General features: G+C 32.5%; 3 protein-coding genes across 3 annotated transcripts; 1 reads left to right on the forward strand and 2 right to left on the reverse strand.

Moving 5' to 3' along the window:
- Positions 1-1,058: 1,058 nt before the first annotated feature.
- Positions 1,059-1,520, reverse strand: LOC137822163 (uncharacterized). The gene has a single exon (XM_068627066.1). The coding sequence runs from the start codon at positions 1,518-1,520 to the stop codon at positions 1,059-1,061; it is 462 nt and encodes a 153-aa protein (XP_068483167.1).
- Positions 1,521-11,104: 9,584 nt separating this feature from the next.
- On the reverse strand, positions 11,105-13,475 carry LOC137821341 (uncharacterized). Its single transcript, XM_068625889.1, has one exon. It carries the CDS (start codon positions 13,228-13,230, stop codon positions 11,293-11,295), a length of 1,938 nt encoding a protein of 645 aa, XP_068481990.1. The 5' UTR covers positions 13,231-13,475; the 3' UTR covers positions 11,105-11,292.
- Positions 13,476-18,989: 5,514 nt separating this feature from the next.
- Positions 18,990-19,904, forward strand: LOC137822164 (secreted RxLR effector protein 161-like). The gene is made up of 2 exons (XM_068627067.1): positions 18,990-19,573; positions 19,799-19,904. The coding sequence occupies exons 1-2, from the start codon at positions 18,990-18,992 to the stop codon at positions 19,902-19,904; spliced, it is 690 nt and encodes a 229-aa protein (XP_068483168.1).
- Positions 19,905-22,004: the final 2,100 nt, after the last annotated feature.

Consider the following 22,004-nt stretch of genomic DNA (forward strand, 5'->3'; position numbering starts at 1 on the left):
CAAGGAACTTAGCAAATGGACCAGGATGTTGTCCCATTTCATCATACCTTCCATAGTATTCACCACCTCTACCAGATCTGACAATTTTCACTTTTCTATCTAATTGTCTTTCAACCTCATTAATAAATACCTCTAAGGCATCTATTGACTGAGATTTCTCATGCAACAAATAGATATATCCATAACGTGAAAAATCATTAATGAATGTGATAAAATACTTTTCTCTACCAAAAGCCGAAGCTTCAAAAGGTCCACATATATCAGTGTGTATAAGTTCAAGGAGTTGTGTGCTTCTTGTGGCTGCTTTCTTAATTGTGTGTTTTGTATGTTTTCCCTTAATACAATCTACACAAATACCAAGATCAGTAAAATCCAAATTAGGTAGGATTTCATTCTTTACCAATCTTTGTATTCTTTGGATATGTGACCCAAACGTTTATGCCACAAATAAGCTGAACTTTCATTCACTAAACTGCGTTTAGTACCAATATTATTATGCAAGGTTAACAGAGTCTCAACAAACAAATTATCAAGTTTTAATTTGTATAAACCATCACAAATAACACCAGAACCAATAAAATGATTATGTTTAAACAAACGACACCATCCATTTCCAAACTTAAAAGAATATCCAACTGTATCAAGTTTAGACAAAGAAATTAAATTTCTAGAAATAGAAGGAACATAAAGAGTTTGGAAAAGATCTAAATGATGTCCAGTATCTAAAATTAAACGATAAGTTCCGATGGCTTCAACTGAAGCTTTGACTCGATTTCCCATAAACACAAATCTTTCATTTGGGCTTGTGGTTCGGGTCATAAGAATTCCCTACATCGTATTAGAAACATGAGTGGTACAACCAGAATCAATCCACCAAGTATTATAAGGAACTTCTGCCAAATTTGATTTGAAACATACGAAAGCACTAGGCTTACCTTTCTTTTCGAACCATATCTTACGTTTCAGACAATCTTCCTTATAGTGTCCAATTTTCTTACAAAAATGACACATGTCCTTCTTTTGTTCTTTGTGGATTTTGGCAGATGACTCATTAACCTTTAACGGTCCTTTATTGCCCCTTTGATTCTTCTTTTCTGGTTTATTCTTAATCCTGACTTTCCCACAAGATTGACAAAGTGATTTCCTTGCTTCTTGAGTCTTGCTTCCTCTTGAATAAGTAAACTTTGCAATTCTGTCACATTCCATTTATCTTTAATAGTGTTGTAATTTATTTGGAATGGACCATACTGAGGAGGCAAGGAATTCATGATGAATTGTACAAGGAAATTTTCATTCACTTCCAATCCCATGGATTTCAATCTTGCTGCTATGTTTTTCATTTCAGTGAGGTGCTCATGCATTGTACGACCACCATCAAACTTCATGGTAGTTAACGTACCCATTAATGTCCCAGCAATTGACTTATCAGCCGTATCAAATTGAGACATACTTTCCACAGATTCCAAAAATTTCTTAGCATCATCAGTTTTAGGAATTGTTGACCTAATGCTTTCAGTCATTGTCATTAGCATCAACATTAAACATAGTCTATTTGATCTTTCCTAAGTCTTATGGAAAGATCTTTGTTCAGCACTGCTAGTTTCAGTAATAGCAGCGGGCTTATCAGTTAAGAGTGTCAAATCAAGATCCAGAACACCTAAGTGAAACTGAACTTGTTCAGACCATTCAGGAAAATTAAGCCCATTGAACTTCACAATAGACGATGCTTGCAAATGAAGAGAGACAGAATCAAATGTTGCATAAAACATATAATGTTCGAAGTTTAATGCTTTGAGTTATGAACATAAACATATAATACAAATTCAGATAACATTCATATAGACAATAAATGTACATTGAAATTCTCCTTTGGGTGATCCAACAATGCATTTCAATAAACATAATTGATGCTAATAAAATATATATACATATATTTTCTTACGTAAATGATAATTAGATATACTTTAATTAGACATGTTTGCAATCTTTAGATTTACTAAACACATCTGATCAAATATATTAATTAACTACTATCATGTTCATGATTATAAAACAATTAATCAACCTTTGGGTGATCCTTAAACATTTTATAATCAATGAACTTCAATATACCCATTATAAAATATAAACATGTATGAATCATCATGTCATCGCATTAATAACATCACATAATCATGAGTAATTCAATTTTATTTAATTTTACATTTATCAAAACATTCTAATTTGGCCACTTTGGTGACTAACAAATTATTTGTAATGTACACATAATTTAATGAAGAACAATGTTCTTCATTGTGAAGTTTGTTTGTGTTACTTTCATCCCACTACCATGATTTTGAGAAAACAATACTAACCATTAACAAAATTTACATAGTATGACTCCAATTTCATGTCACTGTTTGCAATAACAAAGTATAATTTGTTATGCTTCCACTTCTATGATTGTACTTTAGTCTTTAGTGCTATTATATATAACTCGTTCATACTATACTATTGAAGAACAATTTATTACTTTTATATCTATGCAATCAAATAAATCTTGAATCATCATAAAGAAGAATAATCTACTTTTCAAATGCAATAAATTATTAATTTGACGAACCCTTAAAGGCGTTGTTAAGCAGTGGAAATATATAATTGATAAAATTATCAATTTTCTCATCAACAAAATTAGGGTTATCAATTAGTGAAAATAATTGACAAAAATAATGGAAAATCATACGTTCTTAAACCCGACTCTGATACCACATGTAAGAATTTATTTAATCTGTTTAATCTTAGAACTATATGATTTTCACAATATCATTAATATAAATATGCGTACCTTGATCCATGAAGATTTGTTCTTCAATATGTTGATAAAAGATGATCACAAAACTGGTTTCTCCTTCTTTACCTTTTTCTCACTTTTACAAGACTTTCTGATGGAGAGGAAAATGTCTCACGTACTTGGTTGAAGGAGGACCAATTTCTTTCACTTAATAAAAAACAATCATCAACACATCCCATCAATGTGCCTAAATATAGAAACAAAACTTTTCAAAAATACCTTTTCAAATTTCAAATTTGAAATGTAACTACCTTTCAAATTTCAAATTTCAAAAGTAACTACCTTTCAACTTTATGATTTTTTTTTAAATCACATATATGCCACGTAGGACATATATGCATATTTTACAGAAGGCACTCCGACGCTCAAGTCAGTAAAGCGGGTGATCAGTATTCAGGTAGGTGCACAATAATAAATGACGTACCTTTCTCCTTGGGATGTGTGCTATTTATATTATTTTAATGGGGTTACCTTATTGGGCCTGATTAGTGGAATGGATCTCACTTATGGTGTATTACCTAATCCTTAATGACAAATTAGTTTTATTGACCTTGATTTGAGCATTGATGGATGTATGGGTCGGTCGGCTAGGTCGACCGTGACAATTTCACTCGTCTCGGCCAAGTTTCCGTAGTCTCGGCCAAGTTCTCGTGGTCTTGGCCAAGTTTCCCCGGCCTTGGTCAGCAAGCCCGGGTCTCGGTCAGGATGACCAGATCTTCGGTCTCGCCCATACCAATACACCTTCTCAATTCTTACCAATGCTAATATCCCTTTATTATTATTTTCTTCGACTTATTTGTATGATTCTTTTTATTTCACAAATGAAAAATATATTTAAGACGATTTATGAAATACTTTTTAATTGTGAAAATTGTATTGTAAATAGTGGACACAATTCATAGACTAGTGGTCCGAATTATCCAAAAATTATAATTGAGCATAATAATATTTATCATTTTAGTAATATTTATCATTTTAACTATCAAGTATAATGACTTAAGTTTAGAGATCTTTTATATATACTTTTCTCTGATTCTAACGACTTAATCTAATATTTTAGAGTCGAGATCCAATTCACTTCCAAACATACTAGAATTCGAAAGATGATCTTTCTAAGTCATCCAAAAATAAAAATATATATCACGATTTTTTTATAGTCATTTTCTTTTATATATTGTTCTCGCCGAAGTCTGTCGGAGTATGGATGAACTCTTTTCGGATTCATTTTTGGTGGTCGGTCAGCTAGTGGATGAGGTGCTTAGGAATGACCTCCAGGTTTCAACAAACCGATCTTCTGGGGATGAGGGTGGCTCCACCTGCGATTACACTCCGACACTCAAGTCAGTGAGAGCACAAAATATATTGTGTATGGTAAAATATACGACAAAGATGCAAGTTGAGATACTCTCTATGGGTGTTTGTCTATTTATAAGCGTCCATGAGCTTGGATTTCTGACCCTGGTCTTTCCAGGCATGTGTCAGTTTACAGTAACTTATATGGATATAAAGCATGTAAATCGGAATAGTTAAACAACGTAATTAGGGATACTGAGGATAATATTTATTACGTTATCGGAGATATGACATTTATATTCATTACGCTGTTGGGAATATGTATTTATATTTATTATGCTATCGAGAATATGCGTGTAGGAAAAACGTTATACTTTCTTTTAGTGGAATTTATCCCTTGCTGGTGTTGCACGATACTAGCCAAGGCCAGGTAGTGTTTTTGGGTCTATTAGATTAGTTCGCGGCCATACTAAACTTTCACGCTGTCACGTTCCCTAAATGAGCTTTAGTGAACTCAACCAAATACCTACCCGATTCCAGAAAATACATATATAAATTAACTATTAGCATGACCTTTTGTAATACGGAAAATAATAGAAAAATGTGTGTGAAGAAGGTTTTTGACTTCTAAGTAAATGTCACATGTCAATCCCGTAGAATTTTGTCAATTCTTTTTATGAATGGCGACTTTTATATTTTTAATTCTGAAAATGGATAATTAAGAAAAATGCGTCAACGTGTCTTTACTATTTTTCTAGTTTATCATGTATGATATGATTTAAAGAATACATGTTTATTTTTATTTTTTTAATCAGCGTTGTTCACTTCTTTTCTTTATGACAAATACATATTTAAATAACCAACGATTGCCAAAATGTAATTTCAATGATTTTTTATGATAAATACTTTTTAAAGAATTCTATATCTATATGTTATATACAAATACAAATATATTTATAAAATCTACAATTATTTGGATTATATATATATATATCATTATTCATAATTACATATTTACTAATATGTATTTTGTTAAATTATAAAACAGATAAACATAGTAAAAATCATAATAATGTATTGATTGTAAACGTTCAAGCAAAACAATTTTAGTGTCTCTATAGTTGGAATTATTTTTTGTTTCATAATTACATCCATTAAAAATATAATTAAATAATATAAGTAAACTTTAAAAGGTAGTGATCTTGGAAGTACAAAAAGGTGGAGTGGTTTTTATGTAATTGAAGGTTAAGAAAGGTTGTTTGGCTCACTATTTCTAGTCTCATGGTTGGAACACCATGCATTCGTTTATGTGGGAGACTCAATTTGTTTCAACCCTTAATGCAACAAAATGTGTTTTCATTCATGTGCCCAAAAACAATGTAAAAAAACTAATGGGACTCGGGGTTTTAAGGACACATTAAATTTCTAAAATAATTAATTAAATCTCTTATTGAATATATATATTCTTTAACATGGTTATTATAAATTATTAAATTTTTATAAGAAAACTATGGAGAAATTCAACACTAATGAATTGTAAAAAAATTATATAGGAGATAAGAACTTGTTTATTTTTATTTAACGTGAGAGTCAAATTTATGCTTAGAATCCTAACATAAATTTTAATTCTTTTATATAAAATTATATTTATCTCACACAAAAATTATCAGTAATGTTAACAACGATTTAAATCTCGTTAAATGTATTACTTACTATAATTGCTCAAACAGTCCGAAAAATATTTGTGACATAACAAGCCTCATAATTTATTATTGAAGTTTATCATAACCCCACTTCAAAAACAAATTAAAATTCTAGTGATGACATAATGTTAATCAAATCTTCAACTATTTACTGTGGATATTTTACTCTACAAATAGCATGTCTCCGTTATTTTAAACTAGAACATGCATAGTCTCTTAATATGTTTTCTTAATAAAGCATAGCATTGTTTAAATTTAAATTACATGTTTTTGAAATAATTACTTTCTTAAAATTCACTATTTTTATAAAGTGGATAGAATTTATTTATTAAAATAAGCAGAAAACTACTTATTTTCAAAATAAACACATTAGAAACACAGTAAAATTCTACTTAACTTATGAAAAATAATTTCTTTTAAAAATAAATACAAACTAACTGTCCGATATATAAAAAAAATCTTCCTGAATAAACAATAAAAGTAGGCCGTGTAGAAATACAAAACAAGTTTTGCAACCCAAACAATGCTTATGATAAAAAATATCTCCAATGATACAAACAAAGATAAAAGATTTTAGAATAAAGTTTGTTGGAGACTTGCAAATATAGTAAAAACAACTACTTTCCAACTGTTTTTTGAAATAAAATATTACATTATAACAAAATAATAATTTATTAAAAAATATTAAGAAAAATATTAGTTTCACAAATGTAAGCAAAATACTCCCTCTTGATAATTGTGATATGGCACGTGGTACTTATGTAGGGAAGAGTAATTTTGTCTCTGAAGAATTAAAACTTTGAAACATGCAAACAGTATTGGGTAAATATTGAAGACACGAAGCTTAGTTTAAGGATTTTTTTACGAATTTGGGTGAAGAAGTGTTTGAGTTTTGACTGGAGAAGTGTTTGACTTGTGATTCAATAAAAATTTGAAGGACACTGCTTGACTTTTGGCTCAATCCGAATCAAAAAATAACCCTATAGCAGAGGAATTAAAGGAGAGGGAGAGAATGCATGCAGAAATTACATACAATAATTGCACACCACAACAAAAATCATCCCATATTTAATTGAAACAGGAAGAAGTGAGATCACATATAAGAGGGAAAGACGATATACATGAGAGAAGGAGAAAACATGAGAATAAATTTTCATATTGTGACTAAAGCTCTTTTTTATTTTTGTTAAAACATCAACCCCTCTTTATTAAAAAAACAATAACCACAGGTATTTATTTTAAAAAGAATAACCATTTCGAATGTCAACCAAATATCTTTCCAGCTAGCTAGCTTCTAACTCTGTGTGAGTCCTAGCTAGCTTCTAACTCTTTATGTGTGACCTTTTTCAGGGCAGTCATTTGCTTCTCTGAAATTCCGATAAAAAAAAAAATAATGATACATGGACAACCATCTTTTTTTATACAACCACATTACAACTCTCAATACTATTATTTCAATATTTTTTTATATCATTTAATTACAAATTTACTCATTATTATATATATTTATTTCTAAACCTATCACATCAGGGTTGTATACAATTCTCTTTGAGTTGTCACACTATCATTTTTCTATAAAAAAAGTTGATCCTTCTGATTTTCTGATAGGTCATCCTACTCACCATTTAATTTATATTTTAATTTAATATTTTATTAATATATACAGTTGTTAAGTTGTGAAAATAGTTTTTTTTTCTAACAAAAATGTTTTTTTACTTCCATGCTTCATCCTACAACTCAATAAATATTAATATTTTAATTCTTTATAAAAATTTATAATTTTTTTAATTTTGAAAATTATTTTAACATTTTGTATTTTGCTTATATTTTCATTAAGATTTTTTTTTTAATTTTTTTTATTATAAATATTAATATTTTATTATGGGTGTAAGGTGGAGAACACTACAAGAAAAACGCGAATTACATACAGATTATTACATACGGATCAAAATCCGTATGTAAAATTATGTAAAATCAATATTACATACGGATTTTTACATACGGATATAATCCGTATGTAAATATTAGCACCATAAAATAAAATTAGCAGTGAATGGGATTCGAAGCCAGGTTCCTTCAGCAATCTTTCAGCAACCAAGTAAAATTTAACCACTACACTAAACAAATTATCTAGTTTTATTATGATTTTTATTATACTTATTATTATTAATAATACTAACAATATTAATAATATTAATAATATTAACAATATTAATAATACTAACAATATTAATAATACTAACAATATTAACAATATTAATAATACTAACAATATTAACAATATTAATAATACTAACAATATTAACAATATTAATAATACTAACAATATTAACAATATTAATAATACTAACAATATTAACAATACTAACAATATTAACAATATTAACAATACTAACAATATTAACAATATTAACAATACTAACAATATTAATAATATTAACAATACTAACAATATTAATAATACTAACAATATTAATAATACTAACAATATTAATAATACTAACAATATTAATAATACTAACAATATTAACAATATTAATAATACTAATAATATTAATAATACTAACAATATTAATAATACTAAAAATATTAATAATACTAATAATAATAATAATACTAACAATATTAATGATACTAACAATATTAACATATGAATCACATTTAATTTATCTATAATCTACTTGAATCTAAACATAATTTATTATATTATCTATTAGTATGAATCAAATTTAATATATGTCATACTCATAGTCATCATATTACCTATTACATTAAAATCAACTATCATATTAATTATTATTTTACGATCATATTGACTTAATTAAGTTCATTATAGGTAGTTGGTTTTACTTGTGTGTTATATGTAGTAAAGAATATTGTCAACAAACAATATTATCTTTTAACATAAAATGATGACTTTTACATTAACTATTAATTAAATCTCTAATACAGATTACTAGTTAGCATATCATTATAGTTTAAACTATATTAATTATTCCATAAATCTATGTAAAAAGTTGTTACTAAATAACCCTTTCTACTAATATGTAAATCATAATGACAAAGTGATTAAATAATTTATAATTTAAAATATTTTAAAAATTATACATTATATCAATTTTAATCTATGTAAGTAAATATTTGAAAATAAGATTTTTTTTATCGACAAAGAATAAAAAAAATTAAACAAAACATTTTAAGGATATTTCAATCCTTATACAAGAATCTCAAATCAGAAAAAGAAGTGTAAGATACAAGCACCTATATAGCCATCTAACAAAAACTTCACAACTACCTATAATAACCTATATTTGAAAATAAGATATCAAATAATTTTATATTAATATATATATATATATAATATGAAAGTAAATTTAAATTTAACCATGAGTTTTAAAAAATTAATGATTAAATAAAGAAATATATTAATCAATATATATATGTATTTATAGTATTAAAGTTATATTAATATTATATAATTTTTTCATTTTTCTCTCTATCTATCTATATCCGGATAAAAGTAATATTACTCAAGTCAAATAAAACTACTATACACACACAATAAATATCTAAATGTATATTTATATCAAAATTAATATTAATAATATGAATATAATATTGATAATATGAATATAATATTAATAATATGAATATTAATACTAATAATAATAATATTAATAATATTAATATTAATAATAATGTTAATAATAATATTAATAATAATATTAATAAATATTAATAATATGAATATAATGTTAATAATAATATTAATTATAACATTAATAAATATTAATAATATGAATAATATTAATAATAATATTAATAATAATAATAATATAAATATAATTTATTTTATTATTATTATTAATAATAATTATATTAATATGTATAAATTATATTAACATGTATAAATTATATTAATATGTATAAGTATAATAAAAATGATAATATGATCAAAGAACATGTCTGGTCTAGTGGTTAATGCTTTCCTGGGTCACTGGAATGACTTGGGTTCGAATCCTGGTTGCTGCAACTTGCTTGTAACATTATTTGGGGCTTGGGTTCTATAGATGGTGATAAATAATAATGAAAAAATTAATTTTTTTTTTTTACATTACATACGGATAAATCCGTATGTAATTACATACGGATTTTGACTGTATGTAATTCCAATTTTTCTTGTAGTGGAAGGATGTCAAAATATTATAACTTCTTTTTTTAAGTGAAAATGTTGAAGTATGATTACCTATGAAGCTCAGACTAAAAAAATATAGATAGTGATAAATAATAATTTGTAATAATGAAAAAATTAATTTTTTTTTTTTACATTACATACGGATAAATCCGTATGTAATATCCGTATGTAATTACATACGGATTTTGACTGTATGTAATTCCAATTTTTCTTGTAGTGGAAGGATGTCAAAATATTATAACTTCTTTTTTTAAGTGAAAATGTTGAAGTATGATTACCTATGAAGCTCAGACACTCCTCTTAAATGGCGTGTCGGTGTCAGATACTCGTATCGGACATCGACACTCCTATGACACTTGTAGGACACGTATCCGTGAAGTGTCCAATTCCAAAAGTATTTGTTGGATTTTTGACAATTCTAGTACAATTCTAACACAATTTTAAAAAGGAAAAATACATTAATTTTCTAAACACTTAAACTTATTGTATAAATTTTATTATGATTATAAAAATAAGAAACAAATCATTGTGAACCAGTCATAAAAAACATCTTTCTGCTCCAAAAAATAATTTGGAACATATTTGTGCACATAAATCTTTATTAATAAATTATATAATTCGTATTCCTGTATCCTACATTTTAGGAATTATACGTATATGTATATGTGTTGTACGAGTATCTATGTTACATAGATGTGTTAAATAGATGATTACTCTTCAAGATAGTTTGTCCAAGAGTACGTTACATACAGTTTACCCGTGCTACATATATGCTACATATATAGTAGTAATGAAAAAAACAATTTAGATTAGATATTTCAATTCTGATTATCTAAATTTTTATTAAAAAATTCCACACGACACAGAATGAACTTTTCACTAGAAGGTTAAAAAAACATTTTATAGAAAACTTAGGAAGAAATCTTTAATTTTATCTGGATGGACCAAAAATGAAAGAACTAGAAATCTGAAAATTGATCCTAGTCCCATTTTCATGATCGAGAATAAACAGGAAAAGAGGTGATGCAGGAAAATAAAGTTGGTGGAGGAAAGAAGAGACGATAAAAGAGTTATTTTTGAAAAGAATATAGAAAAAGGTTTTCTATAGATATATTCTATTGGATACAAAAAGACGACGTGCCTAGATTAATTTGAGGGGCAAGCACCCTGGAATATATACATACACTCATGCAATCCGTAAAAATAAAAGAAGACGGAAGAGAGTTACAGATTTCATGGTTGTGCAGGTAGGTATATATATGTTTCTTAATTCAGCGGAATCCTCTTCCTCTTGATTGATACAGTTCGAGCCTACTCTTGGCTTCTGGTAGCAGTTGTTCAATGTTGTGATCATCCACCAGATGTGCCTGCTTCGTGCACCACTCCAGAACTATCAGAACCTCTTCTTGCGCCAGCGTCTCGCTCTTCGGAACGTGAAGCGCTATGTAACAAAGGAGAGTGACAGAAGGCATCTGAACCATTTGCTCCCCAAAGTAAACCAGTTGAATCAAGTGCTTGGCGCCACCAGCATCTATGATGGCGTTGCAGTGATTCTCGTGGAGGTAGTTGTCCGTGCAAGCAAACTTGTTGAGCGCAATGGCCGCTTCCATGCATACATGGGCTTCTCTTTCGTCAAGGAGCTTCACCAATGGCGCAATCAGTCTTGTTTCCGTAGCTCTGAAAGTTCTCGCCAAATTACCAACGGATCTGATGCAAGGTATGAGCAGGTCAATTTGTTCATTTTCTATCACTTTAAGAAGCTGCTCCAGAACAGCCTTTGCAGCGGGGGAGGTGGGTTTGAAAGCAGAGCGTCTCAGCTCTGAATGTTGCTCCGACACGGCAGTTATTTCCATCAACGCCATTGCGGAATAAGATTGCACGTCTTCAGGACCCTTTTCGAGCAAAACCGCGAAACACAAAAGAGCCCTTGACTCGGTTATGCTCCTACACACAGTCAAGTTCCCCCTCGCCAGTTGCCATAAGGCTCTAGCTGCCATCGCCTTCATCTCTGCCTTTGTCAACGGGTCTTCGAATTCCCTCCCCTTGATACTCGTCCCAGCGATTGACACGTGCGGGGCCCCACTCTGCTGTTGTTTTTTGGCGTTTGTAGCGGTGCTGTTGGGGTTACCAATGGCAGTGGCAGTGGCATTATTTCCTTGGGCAATGGCCTTCATGGCCATGGTGTTGGAGACCACGTTTTGCATCTGAGTGCCTGTCGTAGCCCCCAGCTGATTAATGCCAATGTGCTTATGATCATCATCCTCGTCATGCACGTTCTGTGCATTACTCTCCAAAACTAACGTGTGAAGGGACTTGTGCTTGTTCGCAATAGCGTACTTGCTATGCTCTTGGATTGTCTCGAAGGCGAGATGGCTAACGAGCAAGCGTATGGCATTGTTCTGGGAGAAATGATCCTGGCATTTCGGATGATTGGCGCAGAGTTCGGAAATAGCCCAGGCCACCACCGTTTGAACCTTCATGTGACCGTCTTTCAGGATTTTGGCAAACACGGAACAAACACCGGCATTCACAATGTGTTCCACGCTTTCAGGGTCTTTCCCGAGAAGCCCAATGGCTCTGGCAGCGTTCTCCTGCCCTTCCATTTGTCCTTCCTTGAGAAGCTTCAACAGCGGGGGCACACCACCTTCTTCGATGATCAGTTTCCCGTACCGGTCATTGTCGCGAGCGAGCGAAACCAAGGAAGCGGCGGCGTCGGAGCGATCATCCAAGGAGGCGCCAGAGAGGAGAATGGCGACCTGTTCCCATATTAGGCAGAGGATGGGTTCGTTGGCGGCGATGGGGGGGAGCCCGAGGTACTCGTCGTCACGCTCGTCGGCGGACGCGGATACGCGTAGGAGCCACTGGACGTCGCCGACCGAATTCTCAAGCTGCATACTGGTCTTGCGAAAGGCGGTGGCGGGGATGATGGTGAAGAGTCTTTTGATGAGACCGTTGGCGCGGCATTTGGTGATTAGTACGAGGGCCTTGTCCAAGACTTGTTCGGTGTCGTCGATAATGCGGCGCGTGGGACGCTCGTATAGGTCGTTGCTGTTCCTCGCGGCCTGACGGAGGAGCCCTGCGAGTTTCTCCGTTTTGGATTTGACCTCGAGACATTCCTGTCGGAAATTCTGGGCCTCCTCCGCCATCTTGGATACCTGGTCCGCCATTTGTATCGGGCTCGCCAGGATCTCCTTGACGATGCTCGACATGGTTGCAGCGGACCCTCACGCGCTCGCTAGAGACCAAACAATATTTGGGATTGATCAATAAATTTATTTGCCTGTACGAGATTCCTGTCTCAGAGGTTATGGTAAGGTTGGGCTGATGTTTGGGTCATGAAGGGGTGGCGGTGACGGTGGCGCCGCCGGGGGTGAGTGACTGAGGGAGGGAAATTATAATGGGAATGGTTCAACGGTTTTTTCTCCCTGGGTGTGTGTTAAAAACTGCCATAACAGGTCTGGATACATATAGTTAGAGCAAATGGTTGGTCCAAACCTTTCAAGTACTGGGGAGGACAACTTCTCCTCTTCCCACACCTTATGGATCAGCGATTGTAAACCACGCTCTCATCCTACGCCTTCTTCCTTTCTTAAATCTACGTCATGTAGGGAAACTAGTTACACGAGCCACGTGTGTACGGCTTACACGCTGCCAGGAAGAAAGAGAAAGCGCCATTGCAGTCAATTAAATTAAATTAACTAATTGCGTAGATCAATATTCTAAGAATTTAACTTTAATGCATTTCGTTAATGTAAAAAAAATAACTTGTTATTGATAATTAATATAAAACAAAAACTCTCTACATTACTTTATACTTTTTGGTACAAATCATCTTTCCATATTTCGAAAAAACCGTTCAATTTATTAAGTCAATCAAAATTTAATGTATTTATATTTTATATTTACAAGGGACAGAAAGGGAGATGATATTAGTCGGAAATTAAAACATAGTATTATATATACTGCTATATTGCTGATATATATATATATATATATATATATTGTACCGTCCTGTATCTGGGCGTTGACAAAGTCAAGGTCAAAGTCAACGCCTGGAGTCAAAGTCAACACAAGGCGTCGCCTAGGTGAAGAGACGCCAAGTACCAGCGTCGTTAAGAGGAAGCGTCGCCAAGGCGAGGCGTCGCCTAGGTGAAGGCGTCGTCCCACCAGGGCGTCGCCAAGATCAAATATCATTAAGGCGAGGCAATCACAGTGTGGTTCCCCGATACCCATGGGTAGGAAAGACCATGGAGGGAGCAACGCCGTGGGAAGGCCTCAGGTCCCGATGATCCGGGATAGTGATAAAGAGAAGAGAAAGGTGGCTTCAAGGCCATAGTGGCAGCGCCAATGTAGGGTAGCCTGACTTGTGAAGTACCCCTGCCGCCCCAGAGACGCCTTTGGGACAGATACGACTCAAGAGGAGGGTCACGCCCAGGGTAGCCAGGCGCAGGGTACGAGAGGAAGGCAGATACGCCCTCAAAGTGAGTGACTAGAGGATTGGGGGCATGAGTTGGCACCCAAAAGGTCACCCCTTGCGCAGTAGCACTCCCAAGCAGGAGGACTCACACGAAGAGACGTCCCCAGATGGGGTCATGGCGCTGTGAGACCCTCCACGTGTACGACAACCAGGTCGGAATAGAAACACCATTTAGTTAGGTACCAGGTAATTAAAGTCATTTAATACAGTTTCTGTTTTAAGCGTTTAAGGTACTATAAAAGCTCCCAAGCGTTTCAACGTCTTAAATGCGCTATGTTTTCTAATTAGACGCGCTAATTAAGTACGTTACGTTTTATGATTAAAAGCGCTTTAAGGCACTTTAAATGCTAGGGTAGTTTAAATAGCACCGAGAATGTTGAGAGCAGGGTTCGAACTTTTGGCAAATTTCCCAGAAACTCTCTAGTTGCTTGCTCGAGCCTTGGGGTTACGCACAAGGGACTAGGGAAAGATCTTTGCTAGAGGGAGAAATACACACTAGATACAGTTTCCTTTTTACCACCTTCAGAGTGCCATACGCGGTGCTCCGATACGGAGGTGCATAGTTTTTGGTGTTTCTTGCTGGCTGACTTGAGCGTCGGAGTGCAAACGGCCGCTAGGGCGCCCTTTTGTCCTTCTTTGCAGGAATCCACGGGTAACCAGTGGGAAGGAGTCCCTAGCTGACGGTTGAGGTCGCGCACGAAGACGTCCCATGTCAACCGGACGGAACATATATATATATATATATATATAAATAAACTGAACAAGAGTATTCGTGTGTTGATATCTCGTTATGGTAAGCTCGGTTTTTGGGTTCAAAAGACGAATCTTCGGTCCAATTTCATTGGTAAATCTGATGAATAATAATTAAAATAGAAAAAATAATAAGTTTGGTGATATGTTAATATATAAAGTTGTTATATATATATTAAGTTGTTATAATATAATATATGTGAATATACAAAGAGCGGTTAGTTAAATAAATATATGCATAAAGTTTTTAGTTGAATATACAAAGCTCTGTCAATTAAGTGACGAGCACTCGAGAATAAAGATGCATGAAATTTTCTTTTGTCGTTAGCACCGTGATTTGTGAGTAAAGGTGCTCATAGACTATTGGTTATTAATTCAGATTTTATTAGTCTTAAATTATTTATCGTTAATATTGCATTAATGGTCAGTTTACAGGGTTGTTAGTATTTCTATTTTATAGCTTTCAGTAATTGTGTAATTTTATTATATATATTATTGAAGTAAATCAAAATGGATGTATCAATTCAACAGTTTTGCAATTTTGTGCAATTACGTTCAATAAGTTTTTACAACTTTTTGCCTTTTGTTATTTCCTTCAATTAGTTTCTACAACTGGTATCAGAGTCAGTTTGTTATCATGAACTCAACCCAATTATCGGTCTCCATCCTTGATGGAAAAAATTACTATCGGTGGTGTGATGAGAGTTTTGTTTGATTATCATGAGTTATGGTATGTTGTTGAGAGTGGAGTGTTTGCATTAGCTATAATGCAACTGAGGCCCAACGAGTAGCGCATTATGACCAGAAGAGGAAGGACAAAAAGGTTTTGTATCTCATCCATCAAGGGATGAATGACGAGACGTTTGAGCAGATAGAAGGAGCAACGACTACAAGTGAGGCCTGAACCATTTTGTCAACCACCAATTATAAAGGTGATGACAAGATCAAGAGGGTTCGTCTTCAAACCCTAAGATGCCAATATGAAATGCTATAGATGGAAACCACAGAGACTGTTGATGTTATATAAATAAAGTTCTTGCCTTGACAAATAAGATGAAGACCAATGGTGAAACACATTCAGAGCAGGCAAATGAGGACAAGATTTTGAGGTCTTTAACTCCCAGATTTGAACATGTTGTTGCCGCAATTGAAAAGGCCAATGACATTTCAACAATGACAATAAGTTTATTGTCAAGTTCCCTACGAGTGCATGAACAGCGGATGGATGACAATAAGATTGAAAAACCAATTGAATAGGCTTTACAAGCACAAGCCTCAATTGGTAGCTCTTATTATAAACATGGTAGTTCATGAGGCAGAAGACGGGGACGTGGTGATAGCTATTCCAGCAAAGGTCGTGGTGGCTAGAATCATGGAGGCGTTGAGCAAAACAACATTGGTTCCAATCACAATCCAAGTTCAAATAACTCTTGGCACGGAGGACGTGGTTGTGGAGGATGAGGAAGCATGTATAATAAATCAAATGTGGAGTGTTATAACTGTCATAAAAACGACCATTATGCAAATGAATGCAGATCAAAAGGTGATAATCTTGCTGCCAATTGTGCTCAAGAAGATAGCAATCACGAACGAAATGAAGAGGATCATGCAGTACTAATGGCAGCCACATCTAATGAAACTCCAAACAATCAGACTTGGTATTTGGATACAAGTTGCACGAATCGTATGTGTTGTCAGAAGGAGCTGTTTGCAGATTTGGATTACTCATTTCGCACAAAAGTGAAATTCGATGATGGCAGGTTCGTTCCAGTGACTAGAAAAGGGCAAATTCTTATCACATTGAAGAATGGTGATCACAGGTACATCTATGATGTTTTCTATGTACCTCATATGAAAAGTAATCTGTTGAGTATGCGACAGCTGGTCGAAAAGGGTTACGTGATGCACATAGTCGAAAGTCAATTATCATTTTTTTATAAAAAAGGTAGTTTGATTCTTAAAACCTTTTTATAAAAAAACCGCATGTTTCCAGTAGATTTTCATATGGGTGATTTCAAGAGCTTGAATGCAATAGTGAATAATGAATCGTGGTTATGACATTTACGCTTTGGACACTTAAATTTTCAGAGTTTAGAAAATCTCTCTAAACAAAATTTAGTGAATGATTTACCCCATATTCATCACCTTGATCAATTGTGTGAGGCTTGCATTTTTGGAAAGAATCACAAGATACCATTTGTTAAGGAGTCTTGGCGTGCGAAATTTCCTTTGGAGTTTGTTCATACAGATGTTTATGGCTCGATGAACATATCGTCAATTGGAGGTAATAAGTATTTTTTAACCTTTATTGATAATTTTTCAAGGAAAACCTGGATTTATCTATTGAAAAGCAAGGATGATATATTTCACTGCTTTAAAATATTTAAAGCATTTGTTGAAAGACAAAGTGACAAACTAATTAAGATGGTGCGTAGTGATGGAGGGGGTGAGTACAAGTTTAATGAGTTCAAGAGGCACTGTGAAGAACTTGGGTTGCAACATAACATAACTTGTCCCTACACACCTAAAGACAATGGAGTTGCCGAGAGAAAGAATAGAACAATCATGGACATGGCAAGGAGTATGCTTAAAGCAAAAGGTATGCCAAATTATTTTTGGGCTGAGGCTGTAACATGTGCGGTATAATTGATAAACAGATCACCCACTCGAAGTGTTCCTAACACAACTCCGATTGAGGCATGGAGCAGATTCAAACCCAATGTGCAACACTTGAAGGTATTTGGGTCAATTACTTAAGCTCATGTACCCAAGGCAGCAAAATGGAAGTTGGATGATAAGGTAGTGATTGTCAGTCGTGATGTTACATTTGTCGAAGATGAGGAATAACAATGGAATGCAACAACTGAAATGGATTCGAAAAAATGATATATTTACATTTTGAACGATAATGTGGAAGATGGAGTCACTCTTGAAGCACCTGCATTTTAACCTGAAGTTGTAATTCAACCTGAAGTTGCAACTCCAATTGCAACTATGATGGAGCGACCAGGAAGGCCGCAACGACAACTTGTAGACTTTCAAGATTACGAAGTAAATCTTGATGATGAAGTTGATGACAATGGAGAATTGGTTCACTTTGCTTTTATTACAGATTCAGAACCCGTGAGACTTGCATATTCCATTCAACACCCAAATGGCAAGAGACTATGAATGAAGAATTGATGGTGATTGAGAAAAACAATACATGGCAGCTCATTGATCTTCCAAAAGGACACAAAGCAATTGATGTGAAGTGGGTGTACAAGATTATAGTGAAAGCAAATGGTGAGATTGATAAATACAAGACAAAGTTGGTGGCAAACGGATTTGAGCAAAGAGAAGTCTATGATTACGAAGAAATATTTTCTCCTGTAGCTCGAATGGAAATAATGAGATTAATCATTGCTTTAGCTGCACAAAGGAAATGGAAAATTCACCAAATAGACATCAAGTCTGCGTTTCTAAACGGCCCACTTGATGAAGAGGTTTATGTAAAGCATTCGTCGGATTTCATACAATCTGACAAAGAGGAGAAGGTGTACGGACTAACTAAGGCCTTATATGTTTTTAAACAGGCACCAAGAGCTTGGAACAAAAGGATTGATTTAGCTCTTCATGCCATTGGATTCAAAAAATGTGCCTCAAATCATGGTCTTTTATGTAAAGACTAATGATTATGGAGATTTGCTAATTTTATGTCTTTATGTTGATGATGTGATTTTTACAAGAAGTAATATCAAAATGATTAGTGACTTCAAGCATATCATGATGAAGGAATTTGAGATGACTGATCTCGGTCTTATGTCCTACCTTTTGGGCATTAAAGTCATCCAAGGAGACGATGAAATCTTCATTCATCAGTGGAAATTTGCTGGTGAGTTTTTAAAGAAGTTTAAGATGGAGGATTCAAACTCAGTTAAGACTCAAATTGAAACTGGAATTAAGCTTATGAAGGAAGGTGATGGGCGAACTGTAGATGTAACATACTTTAAGCAGATTTTTGGGAGCCTTAGATATCTCACATGTACTAGACCCGACATATGTTATGTTGTGGGATTGGTCAGTCAATACATGGAGTCACCTCGACAAGTTCATTTACAAGCTGTAGAGAGAATTATGCGCTACATCAAAAGTACTACAACTTTTGATCTATTTTACTCTTCATCTAAGAAGATTGAGATTGTCGGATACTTAGACAGTGATTGGGGTGGAGATTCAGGCAAGAGGAAAAGCAAAAGTGGTAATTGTTTTATGATCAGAAAGACTGTTTGCTTGTGGTCATCAAAGAAACAGTCAATTGTTGCATTATCTACTTGTGAAGCTGAGTATGTAGCAATAACAAGTGTTTGTCAATTAGTTTGGCTCAGCAATATCATGACTCAAATTGGTTTTAATCTAGATGTTCCAATCAAGATTTATGTTGACAATGTTTCTACAATTAATCTTGCAAAGAATTCGGTTTTTCATCAAAGAAGTAAACACATTGATATTCGATATCACTTCCTGCAAGACCAAGTTGGGAAGAACATGATCAAATTGGAATACTCCAGATTAGAAGATCAGATTGCAGATATTCTCAATAAGCCATTAAAGATCGATGCTTTCATCAAGTTAAGAGATCTATTGGGCATGAAGGTTGTTCCAAATCAGAATTAAGGGAGGATGTTGGTTATTAATTCGGATTTTATTAGTCTTAAATTATTTATCGTTAGTATTGCATTAGTGGTCGGTTTACAGAGTTGTTGTATTCCTATTTTATAACTTCCAGTAATTGTAATTTTATTATATATATTATTGAAGTAAATCAAAATGGAGATATCACTTCAACAGTTTTGCAATTTCGTGCAATTACGTTCAATCAGTTTCTACAACTTTTTGTCTTCTGTTATTTTCTTCAATTAGTTTCTACATAGGCAAAATATTGTTTCTATTGTGCTTTCGGTTGAGATTATATTCTCATGAGAGAAAACTGTTAAAATGATAACTACAAAAGGGGCTTGAGACCCTAGTAAAGGTATGTTGTTTCTGAGTACTAGAAACTGAAATTGATTATTATTTTGCATGCTCTCACTGACTTGATCGTCAGAGTGTGATCAACAGGTAGAGTCTCTAATTATTCCAGTGCAACAGGAGAAGACAGATTAGAAGCGAAACTTGATATATATATATATATATATAATGCTAATATTAGCATTTTAATCTTTAAAATTACTATCCAAATCAAAAGAGTGTATAATTGTCTATAGATTTAGAAAAATAATGGAAGAAACTTCGAATGAAACTGTTGTAAATCTGAAAAATAGAAACGAAAAGGCAAAAATAAGATATAAGAAAGAAAAGTGTTTTTTTTTTAAAAAAAAATTATCTATATATAATATTTTATTTTAGTGAGAAGTAAAGATTGAATATGCATAAATATTAATACACTGATATGTAAAATTAATCCACATTCAATCAAAATATTTACCTATACAATGTATACATGTTTACCTATAAAAGTATTAATTTAATTCCTATAAAATTGGTTAAATATAGTTTACTGATATCAATATTTTGTATCCTAAAAATAAATGTATTATTTTTTCTAATTTTAAAACTTTTAGATCGTCTGTTAAAACCCATGAAAAGAATATTATCAATTTTTTCTTGCCCTAGTAAGTCACACGCGTTTACCTCCCTTTATACACATATATTGGTTATACCAGTTTAATACTACTATGAATTGAAAAGATTGTTCAACTACATTTTCTAATAATCAACTTTGCTATTTAAGTTTGACTTAAATATCTTATAGTCTATGTAAAATTACCGACTTTTAAGTTTACACTTTACATTTTTTTTTATTTCTATAATTTAAAATCATTGTTTGTAATCTTTAAAAGTTCCAATTTTTTGTTGAAAAAGTTCTGATTTTCGCCTCTCAAAAATTTCAAATCATTAATTTTAATGTATAATATTTTTTTTATTATAGAAACATATAATTATTTTACTGAGTTTAGGATTTTTTTTAAGATGTACATCTTAATATTATATTTCAATGTTAACATTATTTTTTGTATGGGTCAAGAAGGTTATTTCTCCAACGTTATACCTATTCCTCAAATTTATTGATGTTGCCTCTTAACATTTTTTGATATTTAGTGTTTGATCAAAGTTGGAGGGAGTATCTATAAAAGATTCTCCGACTCTCAAGTACTTAAAATTTGTTTGTTAAAATAATAAATAGTAGTAATGTGTACCTTAGTTGACATTGGTCAATCTATTTATAAATGAGTTAAGTCTTCATGGTGGTGGGACTAGATTAGCGCGAATATCAAAATTGATATTTGTATTAGTCTGACATAAAATATAAATTCTTTGTTAACCTCTTGCTTAAGTTATTTTAATCCTAAATTGTCAAGGTATACTTGGTTAGGGGGTTGGAGTATCGTTCGATCCAGAAATCTAAAAGGTTCTCAACTCACCTAGAACATATCGATATTGTACAATAGAATATGTATCACTTAAAATTATTATTTATCTTTGTTTTATATATATATATATTAAGTAGTTAATTAATATCGCATATTATACTAGGAATTAAAAATAGTGATTTTCAATTATAAAGGAAAAGTATTTTTAAAGATTTCAAAATAAAACTCATTTAAGTTTTTAAAATTGATTTTGATTATATCACAACGGTATTTACTATAAAAACATAATATTAATTCAAGAAAAATATTAATTAAATTTGAAAGTCTATTGGACAAGAATGCT

The sequence above is a fragment of the Phaseolus vulgaris genome, chromosome 9 (assembly GCF_000499845.2).
Source record: "Phaseolus vulgaris cultivar G19833 chromosome 9, P. vulgaris v2.0, whole genome shotgun sequence".
In the NCBI taxonomy this organism is placed as follows: domain Eukaryota; kingdom Viridiplantae; phylum Streptophyta; class Magnoliopsida; order Fabales; family Fabaceae; genus Phaseolus; species Phaseolus vulgaris.